Here is a 20086-nt window from a genome sequence, read left to right as displayed (position 1 = left end):
AAACTAAAAGCCACCCCACACGGTTACATTTTAAGCCCACCAATTCATGCATGCAGTAAAGTTTTCTCACCAACATTGTCTTCCCATTTCCTGGTGGGCCAAACAGCAACAATCCACGTGCAGGAGCTCTAAGTCCTGTAAATAACTTGAAAAATACATCATCATAAATTACCTTGGAAGAGCTGAAGTGCTAGAAACTTACCATAAATATATACACACTTGGCTAGATCACTACATGGAGAACTCATGACGATAATTTTTAATACATTTTTTGTAAAACTGTGAAAAAAATCTGAGTTTTATTAAATACCAAAGGAAATCCTAAAATCTGTTTCTAAGCCTTACCAACATTAACAGTCTCCAATTAGCTTAAATCCTAGAATCACAATTCTGCTTTAACAACAGTGATGATTGTTGCATCCAATCTTGGGTGGGGGATGACACTAAGAAATGCTGATATACCTTTATAAGAAAGTGACTAAAGATTAAGGAATGGCTTACACTGGCAACAATAGCAACAGTTCTACAGCTGTATGGATTTTTAGATAATTTCTACATTTTATTACTAACTTGCCCTAATGCAGGTACCTATCATTTCTCACACAACAGTTAAGTTACACCATGATCATTCTGTGCACGGACACACTGTGAAAGGAGCTTAAAAGGCAGTAATATATTCCTCAAGACCAGCCTGTCAAGTTAAAGCAACAAATTCCATGTAAAAATGTGAGGCAGTGTGCATGTGCAGTTGTGTAGTAGGAGGGTAAAAGCCACGTTCCTATTAACTCCATATAGAAGAACCACTTCATCTTTTTTTTTATTTTTTTAATGAAGAACTTGAAGACTCAACGCCTTAACCTGAAGGTATTTAAAATATTACTTCACCACCACCTACTCCCTCCAAATTCCACTGATAATCTCCTCGCTCCCACTTTGCACTGGATTAATCTTTCCTACGCTACAAAATTGCACCTATCATACCTACCATCACAGAAAGCAATTACACACTTTCTCACACAATGCATCTCTTCTGGTTATTTCTGTAGCCTGTTTTACCACTTTCAAGGGTTTCAGAGTTCCATTTTTGGCCTCACACTCACTCCTCCAGTCTAGCTTCCAATAATTCCAACAAACAACTGGAACAGACAGTACAAAGGCACTTATATATACACCATGTCTGAAGTCCACTGGCAACAGACACTCCTTTCCTCATTATCCAACATCAGAAATGGTTCCACTAACAATGTAGTGTTTCTATAACATGGCCAACCAACATGGATTTTCTCTATTATTTCATTATAAACAGCATCGCTTGTTGTGCTTGATCCCTAAAAACAGGGCGCAGGAACACGCTGGATAACTAATACATACCACCTGCACCACCAATTTATTGAGCGCTTTCATCTGGATGACTCCGTATTTCTGCTTTCCATGCTGCACGCCACTACGTGCACCCCCTGCCTCACTCTTTTTATTAGGAATTGTTCTTTCAGAGTTCTACCCTTTTCAGGTATTCCAGACCAAATTTAAAACTCTCTCACCTTTATCTTATACAGTTAAGCTACAACTGCTATTTATCACTGAGACACACCAAGCTTTTAAAGTTTTTACTAATAGACTAACATTAAATATGGTGCTGAACTAATTGCTACTGTTTTATTGGCATCTTATCGCTGAAATGGTTGCCATCACATCTCTAGCCAGTGTTTTCATTCACCTCAACTTTTGCTCTCCCACAAAAATACTGTTAATCGGTTTGTTTCAACGAGAATGTTGAGGTTATAACTAAAGTACTATTTAGTTGATTAAATAACCCCCCTATAGTTGCCACATTTACCATATTTACTTACAAGAAGAAAAAAGCCTTTTTTCCTCCAGGGAATAAAGTTTAAGAATTCATAGGATTCTCTGTCCTTGTTATATCTCAACCTACACCAACATCAGATCCCCTGCTAACTACAGTATTATGAAAAAGATCTTACTGAAAACGTCAACTATTATTGAAAGAGTCATAACGATTCCAAGGCTCACATTTCAAAGTCCTTCCCACCCAGCTCATTGTACCGGCATTACTGGACAACCAACTTTACATACTAAAGCACTGTAATAACAGAGACGGTATTATGACATTTGCCTTCTGTGTGGGAACACCTGAGCATGCATATTTAATGCCAAAGCTTTTTTCCCACAGGTCTGGTATTCCTCTGATGCAATGCCAGCTTTATGTTTCTTCCCCACCACACTTCAAATCCAGAAACTGTATTACAGGAAACAGGAAGACCAGAGAGCAACTCCAGTCACCAGCCAATGTCACAGAAGAGTCCCCAGAAACAAACAAAGAACAAACGGCAATTTCACTTGAATAATCAGCACTGCAGTAAAGCACTGCATGCACTCTCTGCAAGAGTTCCTAGCAAGTGCAGCAACTATAGAAAATCACTAACTTCACACAAAAAAAGCTCAGAATTCCAATGCAATATAGGCCAGACCTCAATCCCAGTAGTCAAAGTAATTGGGGTACCACCTACAGTAAATTAATCAAAAGCCTAAATAACTAATTTCCACTCAGCCAAGTAAAAAGCAAATCTGCCCTCAGATGTTGTATTCCTCAATATACTTGTTCACTGCTATACTTGCTTGCGTCCTTTCCTGCTATGAATAGGCTGTTCAGAATATCCAGAGAACTGACCACAATAAAAAATTAATATTTTCCAAATCAGATAATGTCATGACGTAAGTTACCTATGCAATCTCCTATGTTTCCCTCTTCCAATTCTGGGCTTCGTCCTCTACATTTCCACACACAGCTATTTCCACATACCAGGTATAGTTATCTGGAACAGTCAGCTTCACCAGTTTTCAGGGTGTTTTTTTTGTTTGTTGTTGGTTGTTTGTTTGGAGCAGTGAGTGTTGAAGCCGCTGCCTCAGTCACTTTCTCCTACACTGACTATAGATAACAATCATAACCAGCAAAGATAGTGTAACAGAATCACCACTTTGTGTGTTAAAACAATAAATTTCATTGATTCTGCCAGAGTGATAACAATACCAAGTTGCTTACCTCAGGTCTAAGAGAAGGAAGGATAACAATTTCTTGCAAGGCTTGTTTAGCCAGATCCTGCCCTGCGATATCATCAAATTTGACAGCTGGCCCACTAACAAAGAAATGGAATACTAATTAGTCTAACAATGAGATACTCTTTTTCAGCTGCAGCTGACTAATTTAATGTATTTGACAATTTATAAAGAACTGTTTTGAGGAAATCTACAACTTATACTGCTATGCATTTAAAAAGAGAAGCATTTCATATGTTAATTTTCATTCACTTTACAAGGTAACAAACCAAAACAAAAACCAACAAAAACAAACAAGAAGGACAATTTTTCATTTCAAGAGCACCAAGATTTTGTTGAATGAAAAACTGGCTTTCTGCTCTGAAAAGACTACTGATCTTCAGACTTACCTATCAACAATTTCATTCAGGATAAGATTGGCAAGATTACTGTCCACATTTCTAAATATCTTCATATCTTTCTTTTTTCGAGCAGCAGTGGTAGGAGTAGAAGGCTTATTTGCTCTGCTATTTTTAGGAACAGCCTTGGGGGGAGAAAAATGAAAAAAAAACAACTAAATACTTTTTAAGCATACTGTTTCAGATGCTAAATATCTACAAATAAGAATTTCTACTGCTGCAATACTTTGACAGCAGGCCACTTAAAAGCCATCATGTTATAGAAACAATAACATGTAACCACATTTATGTTCTTGTCTGCACATTCTACTCTTTGTTCTACGTTACTGTAGGGGTAGGACAGGGTGGGAAAATAAGGAGGAAAAGGAAACAAATAGGAACTAAAAAAGAACTAAAAAAAAGAACTAAAGCATTTTTCTCTTACTAGTACAGAATTTACTTTTGAATTTCAACCATAATTTAAATAAAATTTACTTTTCTATATGGTTGCAGTACAACCTAGGCATGCATGTTTTGGAGAAGGAACATGTGGGGAAAAAGTCTATAGTTCTGGACCAAGAGATTCCTTCCTCCTTCCCCTCCATCTTCTATGTACTGAGAGTAACATTTATTTTTATCCCAGCTCAGTTTTCCTCAGCTTCGCACTCGATTTTCAAAACAAAGTATTAACACTTCTACTGTCATTACAACTCAACTCTACTTGCCCATCTGGCCACCCAATACCCCTGATTTCTAAAATCCACTGTGCAGCCTAGTTCAAGAGGCTTGTCCAAAAATTCAGGGTTTTAGTTTATGTGGTGGTTTTTGTCATTTGTTTTTCCTTAAGATCTTGTTGCTATCACACCACTACAATGCTGCCACAAAGGCAATAAATGCAGTTTTTTTTCTTGATTTTACATCTACTTCCCCCATATATATTGCTCTATCTATTGTCACCATACCTTGTGAGTTGAAGTTGTAGGGTTTGCTGCTGGTCTAGACACAGAAGCAGTTGATATCCCACTGTAGCTAGGTGTTCTGTGGTGACCTGAAAGGCCCGTGGATCCAGTTTTTGCAACAGTTTTTGAACGTGGAAGGGAATTACTTGTGTGTGTTAAGGGATCCTTCTTTTTTGGAACTGCTCCACTTTCTATAAAGAAAACCATATGTTAGAGCATTTTTAACATTTGTACCTTCATCATCAATCCTAACTTGACGATAGTGCTGTTGACAGATAGTACAGTATCACACCAGAATAACACAAGTTTTTAAAGAGGTTTAGTCCTTTCAAGGATATATTAACTGTAGCTTCCTGCTAAAGTTTTTTTTTGTTTTGTTTTTAGGAGCTCTCAAAACCCAGCTTACAAAACCTGGGGACACCCAAGTTGTGTAGCAAGGCAAGAACAGCGTCTATTTCTTAAGACAGAAGTCATTAGAACACCAGCCATAAGATTTTTCTTCCCCAGAATTTCTATAAACAATCATTATAATAAAAGAGCAAATTTCAAGCTGTTTGAGATTCAGAGTATTTGTCCTTAAGTGATGTTAGCAGGCTAGTTACTTTAGGCACTAGCTAACACTGTCTAGCACCTTTCACACACACAAGCTTTACTGTGGAACTTGAAATTGGGAAAATTAAAATAGCTATACCTGGAAGCAACTACTAAAAGCTTTTGCTTACAATTTTGCTTCACTTCAGCAATCTCAAGAAGTAAACTTGAATGGACAGCTTCCCTTCCTATACTTCACATAAAGTTTTATGATATTATACCACTGAACTGAAACATCACTCGTTCCATTCATACTTGCTCCAACCTCTGTGACGGAGCAGGAAGGTCTTTCATCTGGTGCCGTGTAATTCAGCGTACTGGCCACAGGCGATCAAGCTACAGAAGGCCATTTTTGGTCTAGAGCAAATGAAATGGCCTGATTTCTACAGCCTCCACATGGGATACATGATTAAATAAGGTCCATTGGCTCAGAACTGGCAAGTGCAGAGCACTGAGAGGTAAGAAGCAAGCAGGCAGGCTGGTCAGGCTAATTGTTCATGATTTGAGTGCAGCATCTGATTGCTTTTTTGTGTGCTGGGAACACAGTACTGGACTCTGTACAGTACAGTACTGTTGTCTGCAGTGAAAATCGTAAACACTGACTTATTTTATATCCTTTAAAAAGTATTAAGGAACCTTACGATTAGATAGAGAAATATGGCATCAGAAGTAAGGAAGCTCAAGACTGACTTTAGGTAAAAGTTTCTTCCAGGCAATTTTAAAAATCTGAAACTCAATTGGTCTTGTTAAACAACTGGCCAAAGAACTCTGATTTTTAAGGTGACTAACATCTACAAAGGATTTTTAGTTTACAAAATTGCAGTTTAGTGAAAAATACTTTAAGGTAGAAAGCCATACCACTTTGACAGTTGCTTAAAAATTCAAGTAAGAATGCTTCAAAGAGTTACCGTAGAAAGGCAAATGAATTATTACCATGTTTTCAGCCTCTTTAAATAAAGTCATATACTACCACGAGCAAATCCTTACAGTCTGCAGTTGTCCATGTGATGGATTATTTGGCTAACAATCTTCTAAAGCATTCCCTCAGTCACAAATCTACCCCTTTGGAGAGTTAAAGAAACTCTGCAGGGGTTATCATCAACAATGCAGATGCATCAATACGCAAAACACAAGGGAACTTGAAGAATACAGTTAACTATTAACGTCACACCTGTAAGATACTTCTGCCAAAAAGCAGCTACCTGACCAAATCTCACAGATCTGGAGCTGATAAATTCACTTAGCCGTTCCTGCACAGTAATTTCCAAGTCAAAAGCTCTTCAAATTAGGCATGTTTAGTAACTCAAGTTCAAAACGCAGCTTATTAATCTATTAAAAACCCTAGCTACTTTTGACTTGTCCAATTTAATCACAATAAGGCACTTTTTTAAGGTTTCATTTGCACAGCTGGTGTGAAGTCAACATGGGAAGGCTTCAAGAAGCTAAAGTAACTTCTCTCAACTCCTTCACCCTAACATGTTGCTCAATTATCCCCCTTTTCCAGAACTTTCCCCACCTATTAGGAACAATACATGCACACATTGTCATTTTTAGTATCACACAAATTGCACAGATAAAGAGTAATTCAGGAAGCTGGAAACACAGGAAGAACAAAAAAGGGAAAAGAAAAATTTCAAAGCAAATTATAATTTGTTTCCCCCCAAAAGGGAAGTGTGAAAGGTTTAAAAACAAGTGATTATTTACTCCAGTTGTACCTGCAGGAATCAAACCCACTAAGCTCACATATATTCTGTGGTCAATCCTACAGGGGAACACAGAAAGAAATGCTGAAGAACTGGACTTGAATGTAGGCGTTCAGTTTCGACTCCGTAGGCATACTCTGCTTTATAAACAAATTCTCAGTGAAGGGGTAAATAAAAAAGCGTGATCAAACTTTTCAAAATGAAAGGCTACCTAACATTACTGATTTAAGAAGTGTGAAGTGTTTAATAATATATGTATGTCACTTGTCAGACTGATGGCCCCTACAGCTTCATTATGTAAAGTATGTCTCTTGCTGTAACAAATCCAACCGCCCACCAACACATTTCTTTTTATTTTTCAGCTACACTTAAAGCTAAAAACATGCTGCAAGAGGCCATAAAACCTTTGTAGTATCTCTAGCAGCCTTTCACCAAATGTTTCACTGTTTTATATACAATTGTAAAGAAGGCCCTAGAGATCACAAAAAGAGAGCATTGTATTTCAAGTGTATTTATATCATTAAACAATTCTACTATTGCTTTACATATTTAAGGGAGAGGAATCGGAGCTTGAACATTTTACTTTTACTCTCCAATTCTTGATTAGACAGAGTAATTTACTTTAAGACTCCTAGCAAATGCCACTAGATCATACAGAAATAACTATCTGATCCTGAAAACAGCCCTGCAATTTTAATCCACCATCCAAATATATATACACATCACAAATCACAAACAAGCAAAGAGCAAAATTTTTGGTGAGGTTTTCTTTTGGTTAAATTGTGATAAGCTGCAGACATACATGTCTAATTCCAAGCTCCCTTTCAGAAAGGAATGTTAAAATTCATTTACTACATTTAACTGTTTTTAAAGACAAAGCAAGGATATATTTGAACAACTTTAACAGAAGGTTGGTTATACCACACACCTGGAAACACAGAAACAATCAGAGAAACATGCAGCTGTAGCTTATTTATTTGATAGAGATAACAGCATGCTCTGTATTTCTAAAAGCAACCCACTTGTATTTTCTTTTATGCATCTAAAACCTATTAACACCTGCCCTAATAAAGAAGTTTCTGCTGTTTTATAAGTCTTTAAACATCACATCAGAAAAAAAGTTTACATAAAAATGAGCAGCAGCAATTCTGACACTGCAGAACAGTTTCCAGCCTTTAGCTGTGATACCTTAAAAATCATCAGGGAATATTCCTCAGGAATTCCCTGCATATGGTTATTGATATCATTGATATATTGATATCATACAAAGTGGCTAGGAAAATTTCCTTTGTGGTCTGTGGACCCCAATTTGAAAAAAACAAGTCTAGAAATGTACGTAGTTATATATATATATATATTAAAAAAATAAGAAGTATAGCTACATGTTTTCCGCAAATATTGCATAGCAAAATACATGCAGAAATTCCAAGACAATATTATTCAGGATTGACATTTACAATAGCCCCCAAAATAATAATTTCTTCAAAGATTGCATTCAGATTTTTCAAGTAGGTACATTCAAGTAATAAAAAAACACTTCACAGAACTTCAGCAACTAACACGAACCTGTTCCATATTTTGAACGGTGGTGTAACTACACCAGTCAGGAATACAGTTGTCTTCCTTTCTAAACTGACAGAGCCGTGTCAGCCAAACATCTACTACCAGGTTATGGTGTTAAAAACAATTTTATTGCTATTTGTTTTCCTATTTTGGGAAACTCCTTAAAAAAAAAGTAAGTATTAAGAGCTGAATTTTTGCAACAACTCAAAAAACGTTGTCAATGTATGCACACCATTAGAGACATACTAGCAAATCTTACCAAGTGAAAACTAAGATAAACACTTGCTATTTGTGCCAAACTAACTTTATGATAAGGAAGAGAAATATCACGCCTTTGCTGACTGCATATCATGCTGAGATTTATGGGTGAAGCGTAAAGCAGTATACTGGAATTACTCCAACACTAACAATCTTGTATTGCCTTTGGCAAGATTGGTATGATGTTTTGCACCTCGTTTAAAAACAACAACACTAAAAAACAAACAAACAACCACAACACAAAGGAAAAAAAAGCATGTCTGAAGAAACAGATCCAGCTAAATCGTTTTACATCTGATTTAAAACAGCTATGAGAACAAGAATGATGGATATTAAAAAATAAATACTTATTCCAAGATGAAGTTTTGGGTTGAGGCTACTTGTTAATGCTCTTAAGACAAGCTACTGTATAGTCTCCTGCAGCTGAAGGGCAGGTGATACGGCTATAACGTAGCTTTATAAAACTCCCATAACATACATTTTCAAGAAGACTCTCTAAGTGTTCAGTTAAGTTAGAAAACAGTGAATGAAGACGACAGGGATAGTTAGTCACATTTGCTAGAATCAAGTATGTTTATCTAGAAGGCTGATAGAAATAGTACCTTGAAAGAAGCAAGAATCTCAAATCATTAACACTCTGGAAATATAAGAATTGTGCACTGTAAATGTAAAAATATAATACCAGGCAGAATTAAAGTGCAAAAAGATGCTTTAAGGAGTCCCAGCTTTAAGAGCAAATGAAGGAAAACATTTCTTATGTTTCAGTCCTTCTGCAAAAAGGCCCCTTCTTGACATTAAAACCAAATGACTGTACGTCATACTTCATGAAATCCTAGACTTCTCAAAAGCCCAGCTTTATTAGGCAATAGCACAGGTAATACTTCACAGAGACAGAAAAATGAAGCTTACACCTGACTCTTGTGTCTTAGTACCTCTGCTTTCTCAGTAATCCAATCCCAAGTGACCTGCTAGTTTATTTTTTATGTTTTTCTAAGGATTTATCGTGTATTTTGCATTCTTTTAAATAAGTGCAGCTGTCAGTGTGAAAAACACCATCCTTAGTACAAGATGTATTAAGGAAGCACAATGGCATGACAATTAACAGACTGAAGCAGAACTAATACTTTAAGAAGTAAGCACAGCACCGACATGAACAAGACTCAGAGAGAGAGAGAGCATGCAGCAAGAACCTCTTAAAAAGAATTCACAGGACAATTAGTAGGCTGACTTTTCCGGCCCTAGCAGGGAATTGAAAACTGCAGGAAAAGTTCAGTACTTTGGGTAAACACCTGGACTTCCACATGTTATGAAACCAAAGTTTAGCTTTTGCAAGGTAAATGGCAAATGGACATGGAACAAGCCTGTGGACATCTTGCTGAAATTAATCAGAAGATGTTTGGTACCTAAGTAATCCTGATGGCCTGCTCCTCACTCATTCTGCCTCCTCTCAGTTCCCACTGAGTTGAGTAAATGGAGGACTCTCGGTTAGCCTACACTCCCGCAAGAGGGACTCTGCAGCACCCATCTGACACAGCCTGTAGCTTTTCCAAAACCAACAATAGGCAAAGTGTTTCTTCATTTCCAGCAGATACTAATGCTTTTTCCCGACAAATTGAAGTAACTGAAGTAACAGTTTTAAGAGGAAAGAAAGTTCAGGCTGACCTTCTTCTGCAGCACCCTGTTCTGAGATGATGTTGAGAAAAAGGTACAAAAAATCAGAAGGAATGAGTTTTAAGAAAAGCTGTTCATATTGAATGAGATGAAGCATGTTATCAACGTTTGTGTGTATGCATGTATTTGATCTTTAGCCAACCTGGTAAAAGTAAAGGAGTTGTATCGGATCATTTAAACTGAAGTGTTCTCAAGTTCAATCTATGTAGGGTCTACGTAGAAACTTACAACAAAGAACCATTTTTGCTACATCTTTTCTACAAATGCCGTTTTGACAAAAATACCATGTTTTGTTAAGCACCTTTATATTACTGCATACATAGTTCCACTAGTTTAACTCCTCATACATCAGAAAGAATCAAAGCAAACACTAAGAAGACTTGAGAACTAGGAATGGTGCTGAAAATAATAATAAAAAAAACCAAACATGTGGTTTACACTAAGCTTCAAGTTTAATTACTTTAAAACCTGAATACTACTCTTCATTCAATAGACGAGCTTTGTGAATTCTGTTGCTTCTTAGCTCGCTATTGTACTTAATCTCATTATGTTATGGTCTACTGTACAAATTATCAGTTGAGATCATGGATGTGACAATAGCTTACTGCTGGCTTAAAATATTCCTTGAAGACAATTCAGAAACTTCACAGTAACTTCACTCCTTGTACATAGACAAACAGAGATTTACTTCTGATATTTTAACATTCCTGGTATAGTCTTCTGGGAAAGGATAAAAACATCCTTCTAGCACAAGCATTTTTCCCCTTTGTTTTTAACTGCGTATCACTTTGCCAGCTTAAAAGTCCCTGAAATGTAAAGAAACTTGACGCAAATGCACGTTCACTCTCACAATATCATAAAGGAAGAACTGCTTATGTAGGCAAACTATATAGCCTATATATCCTACATTGATTTTTGACACTTTCTAACAGGTTTAATTCCTTTAAGTATATAACATGAGAAATCATTTTCTAAAACGTGGTCTTTGTAAGTAGTTTTGGATTCTAATATTTGATTTAATGAATAGGAAACAAGTACAGTCACTTTAAGACAGAACTTCAAACTACAAAATAAAACAGTGTTGTCAAAGCCATAGAAAGGATGGGATGTATTTTATGTAAAGCCTTTACAAAAACAGAAATATCAAAACATTTTTTTTTTTAAAGTTTGAGGGGCCAACACACAGCATAGCATATTTTTCCTTGTAGTACACCAGAAACTGAAAAACATCCCCTTAATAGTTAGGTGCTGGTAAAACCAAACCCACCTGACTGGAGATGTCCATTGCGGCATGCCAGGTTAGTACTGTCATTATAGACTTCCATTTGCGGCTTGGAAATTTGCAAATCTGCCTGCAGCTTCTCTACATAACAGACAGAGGGGAAGGGAGGAAAAAGGACAAAATAAACAAACAAAAACCAAAAATGAACCAAGAAAACTTATGTATGTCCAACACACAAATGTCAGCTTCTGCTTTGTTACACTTAATATAGGGTTAAAGCTAAAAGGAGCATTTCTATCTATTCCGCATGTTTAGCAAAGTTGCAAGAAAATTATGTCAGCATGTACGTGACCAAAAACTGCTTAAAAACTAGTCATTTACGGCTGAGTTCATTAAAACAATCTTTCCAGTTTAGTGACTGTAGTTACTTGCCACAAGCTGTGATCAGGATTAATTCAATTTCATTTACTAAGATTTGTGTTGATAACCTGTTTCTCAAAGTCCTCCCCACAGTCTTACTTTTGAAGACTCCTTGCAGCTGTCATTTTTCTGCATATTAAATGTTTCACTGAAGTAGTAATAGCCAATCTACATTTTACAGAAACCTCATTTATTCAAGAAAAACACCATATAGACAAGATAAAGATGTCTTTAAAGATTTCTATTTAGAAATATAATTGAAAAAGGAAGTCAATAAAATTGTCATGCAAGCTGTGCTCTCTAAGAGGATTAACTTCAAAAACATCTGAATACAAGATTTAAAAGACTAAAGATTAAGGAAAAAGAAATGAACTTGAACTCACGATAAACTAGCCAAAGCATAAATCAGAGAGGTACAAGGCTGCAAACCACACTGCAACAAGAGTTAAGTCTCGGGTCTATTTGTTCTGTGTAGCTCACCAATCCTGCTTTTACCACTAGAGTTGGAAAAAAAAAAAACAAACCACAACCCACCCTAGGCCTTACTTTTGAGCTCCATTACAAGATCTCCCACCTGTATTTTGCACCCACCCCATCCCTTTTTGTAAAAACAAAACACCATTGGTAAGGTTGCAAGGCACACTTTGTCAGCAAGGTGCAGGAAAACAGGTGGCCAAGTAGAGGAGGGAGGTCCTCTGGCAACATCAAAGAACATACTGCAGAAGAAGCTGAATTCTACTGAAAAAGTTCACACCCAAGAACGTAAAAGCCCTGACTGGAGGGAGGACTGCCATTCAGAGCTTGCCAAGCATAGAACCAGCAAGCAAAACCACTTCCTTAAATCTGCTTCTTCATCTATTACAGTTCTCTTCCCAGACTGTTTCATTTTTTTCTTCTTTCGCCTGTTTGCAGATCACTCACACCACAGCTTTCCCAAGCAGTACCTTCATATCCAGTAGTTTAAAAGATAATATCCAAATAATAACATCCAAAATGAACGACACGTAGTTTAGAGTGAAAGGTTAGCAACCACAGGCAAGTATGAAAACCCAAACTTCAGATTAGTACAGGCACCCAGGGTTTATTTTCTCAACTGTATGAAAAAAGCTCTAGTGAGTAAACATAACGAAATCAATTGGCTTGGGCAGGAATTCAGGAGATCCCATTTGCTTCAATGCAAATTCAGATTTGCAATGCAATTTGCAATGGAATCTCAAATGCAATTTGAGACTGGGGTTTTACTGCACTTATCAATTGCTATATCCAAAATAGTTGCACATAGTCAGGAACTCCAAAACTGCAACAACAACAAAGTAATCCAAAAGTTGTCCTCTTTCAATTCACAGTGTCCTCCCATCACATTACATATTAGCATGTAATTTTGTTATTGCACATAAAATGACATAATGCAATTATATCACTTCTCTTAAGAGGCAGTGTAGCTGCAGAGCCCTCTGGAATAAATAAATTGAGCTATTAAATATTATTCCAGGGAATTAATAGGATACTATCACCTTCCATTTCAATGTTTGTTTTTTTTTCCTATGCCTCTAGACATTGGGGGAAAAAAAGGATAACCATTTACAGAATCTCATTTATTATTTCTCCTTAATGACACAACATTGGCATAATCGTAGCAAATAAACACCACTGCAGCTGTCATCTTATTCATGCAACATTACGTTTAGCAATGAGTTCAAGGTAACTGGTTTCTAGTAAAAGAAAACATTATCACATTAACACAAGCCCAAAGCAAAAACAGCACCTCCAAAAAGCTGGAAGAGCCCCACAAGGTGTCTACTAAAGCTCATGTCTATACCTGGGCAGAATTATTACCAAATAGGATATTGGTGAAAGATACTGGAGTTACATGCCACACATCTTTCAAGCAGAACACCTGAAGCTACACGTAGTACACTGAAATGTACTTGTGCTGACAAAAATCTGTCCCCTCAAAGAAAATCTCTCCGAAATGGGAGAACATGGATGGTACAAAACGCACACAGCTTTAAAACTGAGTAGTGTTGTGCTGGACATTGTGGTTATCTGTCTTTAGGAACAAAAAAACGCTGAGTTTTGTGTATTGACTGTGGAAAACAAATAACAGTTCTAACATGGGTGACCAGCCATCCAGGAGCAATCAGATCTGTGAAGGCTATCAGAGCAGGATTTCTCTACTCATCTTAATTACTGCACAGCTAACGTCTCTTATAACACCGTGCACCAAACCCCTCTCAAAAACCAGGGCCCCCACCAATTCCATGTGGTAGAATTTGGAAGCCCCCTGAGAGGCAGCAGAACTCACCACTGCCACTGAACTGCCAACGTGACTGAGTCACCCTGAGGTTCACTGAAGCCTTCCTGGAGTACCTTCGGCTTTCCGTGAACAGAACACCAGACAGTAATTTACAAGCAAGGTGAAACAGGGATCAAATTAGGAAAGCCAAGACCACCATTACCATCAGCGGTGTCATGTAAGTTAAACTTACGCTGATGATCCAACACACTTTGAAAGACAAAACACTGAGCGCTTTTCAGTGACATTTATAACCCATACAACGTAATTTTCACTTCCTATATATTATCAATGTCACTTAGCTTGACTGAATGGAATTTCATTTAAGCAACCTGCAATCACATCTTTGTCTATCAAACAGGATGATATATTTGACATGATTGTCTACTTTAAACCTGTCTGATCCTTCTAGCTAATGCAAAAAAAGACCTATTCCATTCTCTTAAGAAACCAGAATTAAGAATTCCATTCCCTTAAGAAACAGGGAAATTCCCCATAACAAGAGAAAAAAGTTTACTCCTTGATCTTCTTGATTGGGTTCATGGGCAAATCACCTCACCGAACCTTAAGAGCCTCAAGAGCCTCAGGTTTAGCTCCATTACACAGGCATCTCCAGGTGCCACTGGAAAGCTTCCAGGTAATTTGTTACTCTAAGTAGCAAGCTCAGAGCTATGTTTAGAATTGTACATGCAATTCAAATCTAAATCACCTTAAATTTCCACAAATTCCATGTGAAATGACATGTAAAATCAAAACATGTATAACTCTAATAGTTCTATAACAATCAAGCCTGTAGGGATTTAAGCTAATTGGAAAATCTCTCTAAACAACATCTTTTTCCTTCATACAGGGCAGGTGACTTCACTTTTTCCTTCCTATCCAAGGTTTGCTCTCGTGTACGTTGCTTGAGGCAGATTCTTTGTGCAAACTGAACAAGAACCTAAGCCGAACAAAGTATTAAGCTTCAAATAACGTAAAAGTAAAAAAATAAAAAATAAAAAATCATATTGGACACCAACTTATGCAATAAACCCTATTTTAACTGTTTCCCTTTCAACCTGCACACTGAATGAAGAATACAAATAGCATGTGATCAGACATTATGGTAGTAAAGATGAGGATACCAGCTTGACCTCAACTGACTTCACGTTCATCTGCAAAGTTTACCCATTTTATCCTCTCAATCAGAACACAGCAAGGGAGCAACTCTTCTTCTTCAGAAGTGCTACTACCATGACTCAAGGCAGGGTGAAGCACTACCCACAAAATTTGACACATTATTACTTCAAGGTTCAGGGAACAGCAAATTAAACAAATCTCAGTTTCTTGCCATTTAGGATGTCAGCAACAAGCCCTGCCTTATCGAAGACTGCTGGCATGCAGTCATTTTCACTTTTTTGTTGTTTAGTTTGTTACCCTCTGGGAGTCAGCCCTAACCTTAACAAGCAAAATGGCAGTTGGACATGATGATCTTTGGAGGTGCCTTCCAACTTAACTACTCTACTCTTCAAAAAAAAAAAAAAAAAAGAAAAAAATGTGTATTTTCTGCACATACTAAGGTTCTACAGACAAGCCTCCTTTATTCCACATTCCTTCCGTATCTTGACAAAAAGAGCTAAGGACACCAGGAACTCAACAGGAACCAGAAGAATCCACTTTGGCAGGGATGTTATAACAACCACAACAATCACCACTCACAAGCACAGAATCACGAAGTATAAGCAGAGAAAAAGTTACTTTTCCTGACAGCTCTACATGCTGCTAGGAGAGGGCGTTAGCAGAACTGAGAACACCACAGTGCTTGATTAAAGCTACAAACGTGCAAGTTAAACAGTATTTCTGTTAGTTCTCCCTAACAGAACAATATATATCCTTATTTCCACTCTACTTACTTCACTGGAAGCATCTTCAAAATTCTCAAGGTAGACGATACATCACACAAAGCTGTGGATTTGTGGGTTGAAGGGAGGGCTTTTCTCTGTTTATCATGCACTGTAAGATGTCACTGCCAACACTGCCTGTTTTACTCTCTCCATTAAGAGCTTATATACACCACTTAATTTCAATAAAGTCTAAACTATGCAACATTATGCTTCTGAAAAGAAGTAATTTTACCTGCTAGACATTAAATAGAACACTACCAGAAAAAGATTACAAGAATTAGGGTTTCACAACCTTATGGCCTACATAATGCTGAAGAATTATTATTATATTACATACCAATAATCAGGATTTTTTTTTATGTAAGTGACAACAGAACTAACAGGAATAAGACATTACACTTCCAGAGGGTGCACTTATCACTCATGATCAGCAATGTATCACAAGTTCTACTACAGTTCTGACAGAGAAATCCTAAATTAACTCCAACATCTACAACACTCCCCCAGTTTACAAGTCAAGCATGCTATGGTAAAAAGACTTCTCAGTGACTTTTACACCTATTTTCTAAGGAAATTTCGAAACTCAACAGCATTGAAAAATATTACTTACACTCAACTAAAAAACAAACTTAAGAGAGCCTACACAGAGAATGACTTCTTCACTTTAAAAATCACAAGTCATAGTTTAGAAGAACGCATTAAATCAACTTGTGCAAGTAATGAGAAACTTTCCAAAGTCATGAATTGTAACTGGTACCTAAAAGCTGCAAGCGATCCTTGGCCATTGCCAAATTTGTCATCATTTTAGATTGCAGACGTCGAGCTCGTTCACACTGATCACCTTACAAAGAAAAATCAACGTTAAAACACAATTTGGCAAATTAACTTCTTAAAGTGCTACAATACTGACATCCAGCCATCCCTCTTCTCCCTCCCACCCCTTAGCTACCCCCTCCACTAAGGAACGTCACTGCAAAACTAATGAAGCTTTTTATTTAATCAAATTTAGTTTGACTAAATAAAGTTTTAAAGTTAGTTGTCACCGTCTCTTTTACAATACCGCTTGTAAAGAGGTGGGAACCTATTCTCTGATACTTCATGCTGACCTAATATATGCTCCTTTTCACTACATTTTTCTAAACAGCAGTCATATAAATAAGATTTTTAAAAAGCTTGAAAAGTGACTGAGAGGCAAGTATAAATCAAAATAATTCATTTTGACAAAACTAAGAGACTTAAATTCAGTTGACCGTGTCCCTTTACATTTCAAAAGGCATAGAATTACAGGCAGTGATATCACCACTTTAAAAGTGATGTCTGTTCAAGTCAAGCCCTCCCAATTTTGCAATTTAGGTTGTATCAAATGCCACTGGTGCTGTTGGATAAGAAAAATGTCAGCATATACTGTTCACAAACATTTCTAAGTATACCTGAGAAACAAACAGCAGTCTGGCAAAGCAATCTTACATTTTGTTTTGCTTTTCTTTTCTTTTCCTTTTTTTTTTTTTTTAAATATACTTATTTTGAGGACAGAGATTCTTACTGAGTCCTTCACTACAGCTGTTTCTCCACGGTGCATATCTGCTTCTAGACTACAGCTTAAAATGTTTCCATATACATAGACTTTCTTTCTGTGTTGGAAGCATTCAGGTATTTTGGCATAAGCTATCCAGAAATACAACATTAGGCCATTCCAAATGACAATAAGTGAAGACATGAACTAATCCACAACTGTCAGCTTTGGAAAACCAAATCCAAACTCATAATGGGAATGCCAAAATATTCAGAAATCAGGTATTTTACTTAAGACTTATTTTCATAAACTGCTTATGACTTTGTACAACCCAAGAATATTTGGAGTAGGAGTCCCATACATTATAGACCAGAATGTTAAGGTAGCACAGAGAAATGGACCAGTGTTCACCTACAGCTGAAACAAGAAATACACCCGTATGAATTCATACAGCAGACTGTTCCTAGCACCTACCGTATTTAGCAATATTGGTTCCTCTCTTTGAGGAAGCCATAAACCAGAATTAATCAATAATGCAAATCTTTCCCACAAAACCCAAAACTGGCTTACCTTGACCAATAACTAAGACAGCTATTCCTTTTTCCAGTTCTTCAATTCCCTTCTTATACCATTCAACAGCTTGTTCCTTTTGTCCTGCTTAAAAAGGAAGTGAACCCATTATTTTGCGCAGCGAACCGAAGCTTAGGAATTGTTCCATATAATGCTGTGTAAAACAAGTAACGTGAGGGAAGATATATTTGAACAAAATTCTATGATTTAAAGAAACATTTAAAGGGACACTGTCAACTTTGTAGGTATGAAGTTTCAAATAAGCTTTTCTGTTACAAACAGGTATTACACCAGCCTCAAATCACTTTTGCCTGATTTAGGAATCCTTCTCCATCTACCTTAAAAGAGATCGTCTCGCCTAAAAAAAAAAAAAAAATAGACAAATTAAAACAAAATGAGGCAAAAAAGCTATCCTACACATATTCACAACAGAAACAGTGAAATTAACATTATTTTTCTTTCTGGAATATCAAATCAAGGCATGACTTTTAATCTTCCAATGATATTCAGTAACAAAATAACACTAGAAGCATGGAAATTCAGGAAGGTAACCAATGAGGCTGAGATACTCCCCAAGTGAAATGAGATACCCTTCCTCTGGTTAATTTTGTACAGCAGCTCATTTGCCACAGCAATGTTTCTTTGTTCATCCTATCATGAAACTGCTGTACTGCAGGTGAATGTCAGCTTCTCCAGGAAATAAAATACACGTAGCGCTGAGAGTACGCCAGTGTACCAATAGTGTCCTACACGGAAATTACAGCAAATAGAGCACTGAGCACGCCCACACCTAACCTGTACCACCTGGCACCCTAAGATCAAGTGACCTATTGCAAAGATACTCAGATGTACTTCACATCCCTCCCTTTCTATAAATACTCTGTATTCAAGAGATATTTCAGTGCACACTGAAACATACACTTTTCAGTTAGCAATGTTATAACTAAGCGTGCTTTTCCATGAAGGAATGTAGCACATGAGGTACCGCAACTTAAACCTGACTAGCATTAACAGGCTACCAGTGCTAGGGAAAAAAAAAAAATAGAATGAAATCTTGGTTACCCTCGTTTCAGAAGAGAGAACAAAAATATTCCTCAATACCAAGTACCAAAGATTGTGTTGCTTCTGCATTCAAACCTTTCCATAACTTCAGTCCCAAACCTATTTTCTATGAAACTGCAGTGCCAGGAAAATATTTAAATACATTTCCAGAAGCCTCTTAAGGTTTTTCTCTTCCTCCTCTGCAAAAATCTTTTAGTAACATTTGGCAAGTTACCCTCGGCAGGTAATTCCTTACTTTGCTCTTCTAACAGAAGCCACAGGAGCAGCAGCACCTCCCTATAGCTGCGTACATCACACACCTTGGGAATCGCTTTATTTTTGCCCTCTATCCACCAGCGTTACACATCCCGACTGTTAAAGAGCGCTACTGAAATGAGATAGCAAAGGCTGTGTGACTTTGATCTCCCCTGCAGCCTTTTTTAAGTTTCCCCCAGTCACCTACAGAAGCGGTTTCAACTGCAGTGTAAATTCAGCACCGCTTAAAGCCATTAGAAATCAAACTGGAGGCGATTCCAGCCACCTTTGCTATTGCCTGAATTGCTCTGCTATTCCAAAGAGCAGCTGCAAATGTGCCCAGGACATCATTAAAATCCCACTTCCACCTTCTAGCCGGAGTTTTGAAAGCAAGACAGCAAGCCGAGCTGCTTGCAAAGGCCATGCTCTGGGTCCAAACAGAACAATTAACCAGCTCTCACTGATGAAGACATGAAACAAGTCCCCTTCCTCAGAAGTCTCTGATGTGCCAGGAAGGAGTTAGTTTTCTTCATAGCTGCCTGTCCGGGGCTTTGTTTTGGATTTGTGACTAAACCAGCGCTGGCAATGCTCCAATGTTTTGGCTGTTGCAGAACGCTACTCGCACAGCCTCAAGGATTTCTTTTTCTCACTCTGCTCCCCTGGGAGCGCAGAAACAGAATAACCGACCC

The 20086-nt window shown here is 37.3% G+C and overlaps 1 protein-coding gene across 5 annotated transcripts in view; it reads right to left on the bottom strand.

Moving 5' to 3' along the window:
* SPAST (spastin) overlaps nt 1–20086 on the bottom strand; it is a 37218-nt gene that overhangs the window by 15003 nt on the left and 2129 nt on the right. Inside the window, exons 2-8 of one of the 5 annotated variants that reach the window (XM_083832582.1) lie at nt 18102–18185; nt 16776–16859; nt 11465–11560; nt 4415–4602; nt 3465–3598; nt 3062–3155; nt 71–145 (exon numbers count right to left, since the gene is read on the bottom strand). In XM_083832582.1, coding sequence (XP_083688708.1) covers nt 71–145; nt 3062–3155; nt 3465–3598; nt 4415–4602; nt 11465–11560; nt 16776–16859; nt 18102–18185 — 755 coding nt within the window. Of the gene's footprint in view, nt 1–70; nt 146–3061; nt 3156–3464; nt 3599–4414; nt 4603–11464; nt 11561–16775; nt 16860–18101; nt 18189–20086 lie in introns of all 5 variants that reach the window. The other 4 variants (XM_083832581.1, XM_083832584.1, XM_083832583.1 and 1 more) reach the window with 4 other exon arrangements.

This window comes from Anser anser (assembly GCF_964211835.1).
Source record: "Anser anser genome assembly, chromosome: 3".
Lineage (NCBI taxonomy): Eukaryota > Metazoa > Chordata > Aves > Anseriformes > Anatidae > Anser > Anser anser.
This window is presented reverse-complemented; position numbering and strand designations above follow the sequence as displayed.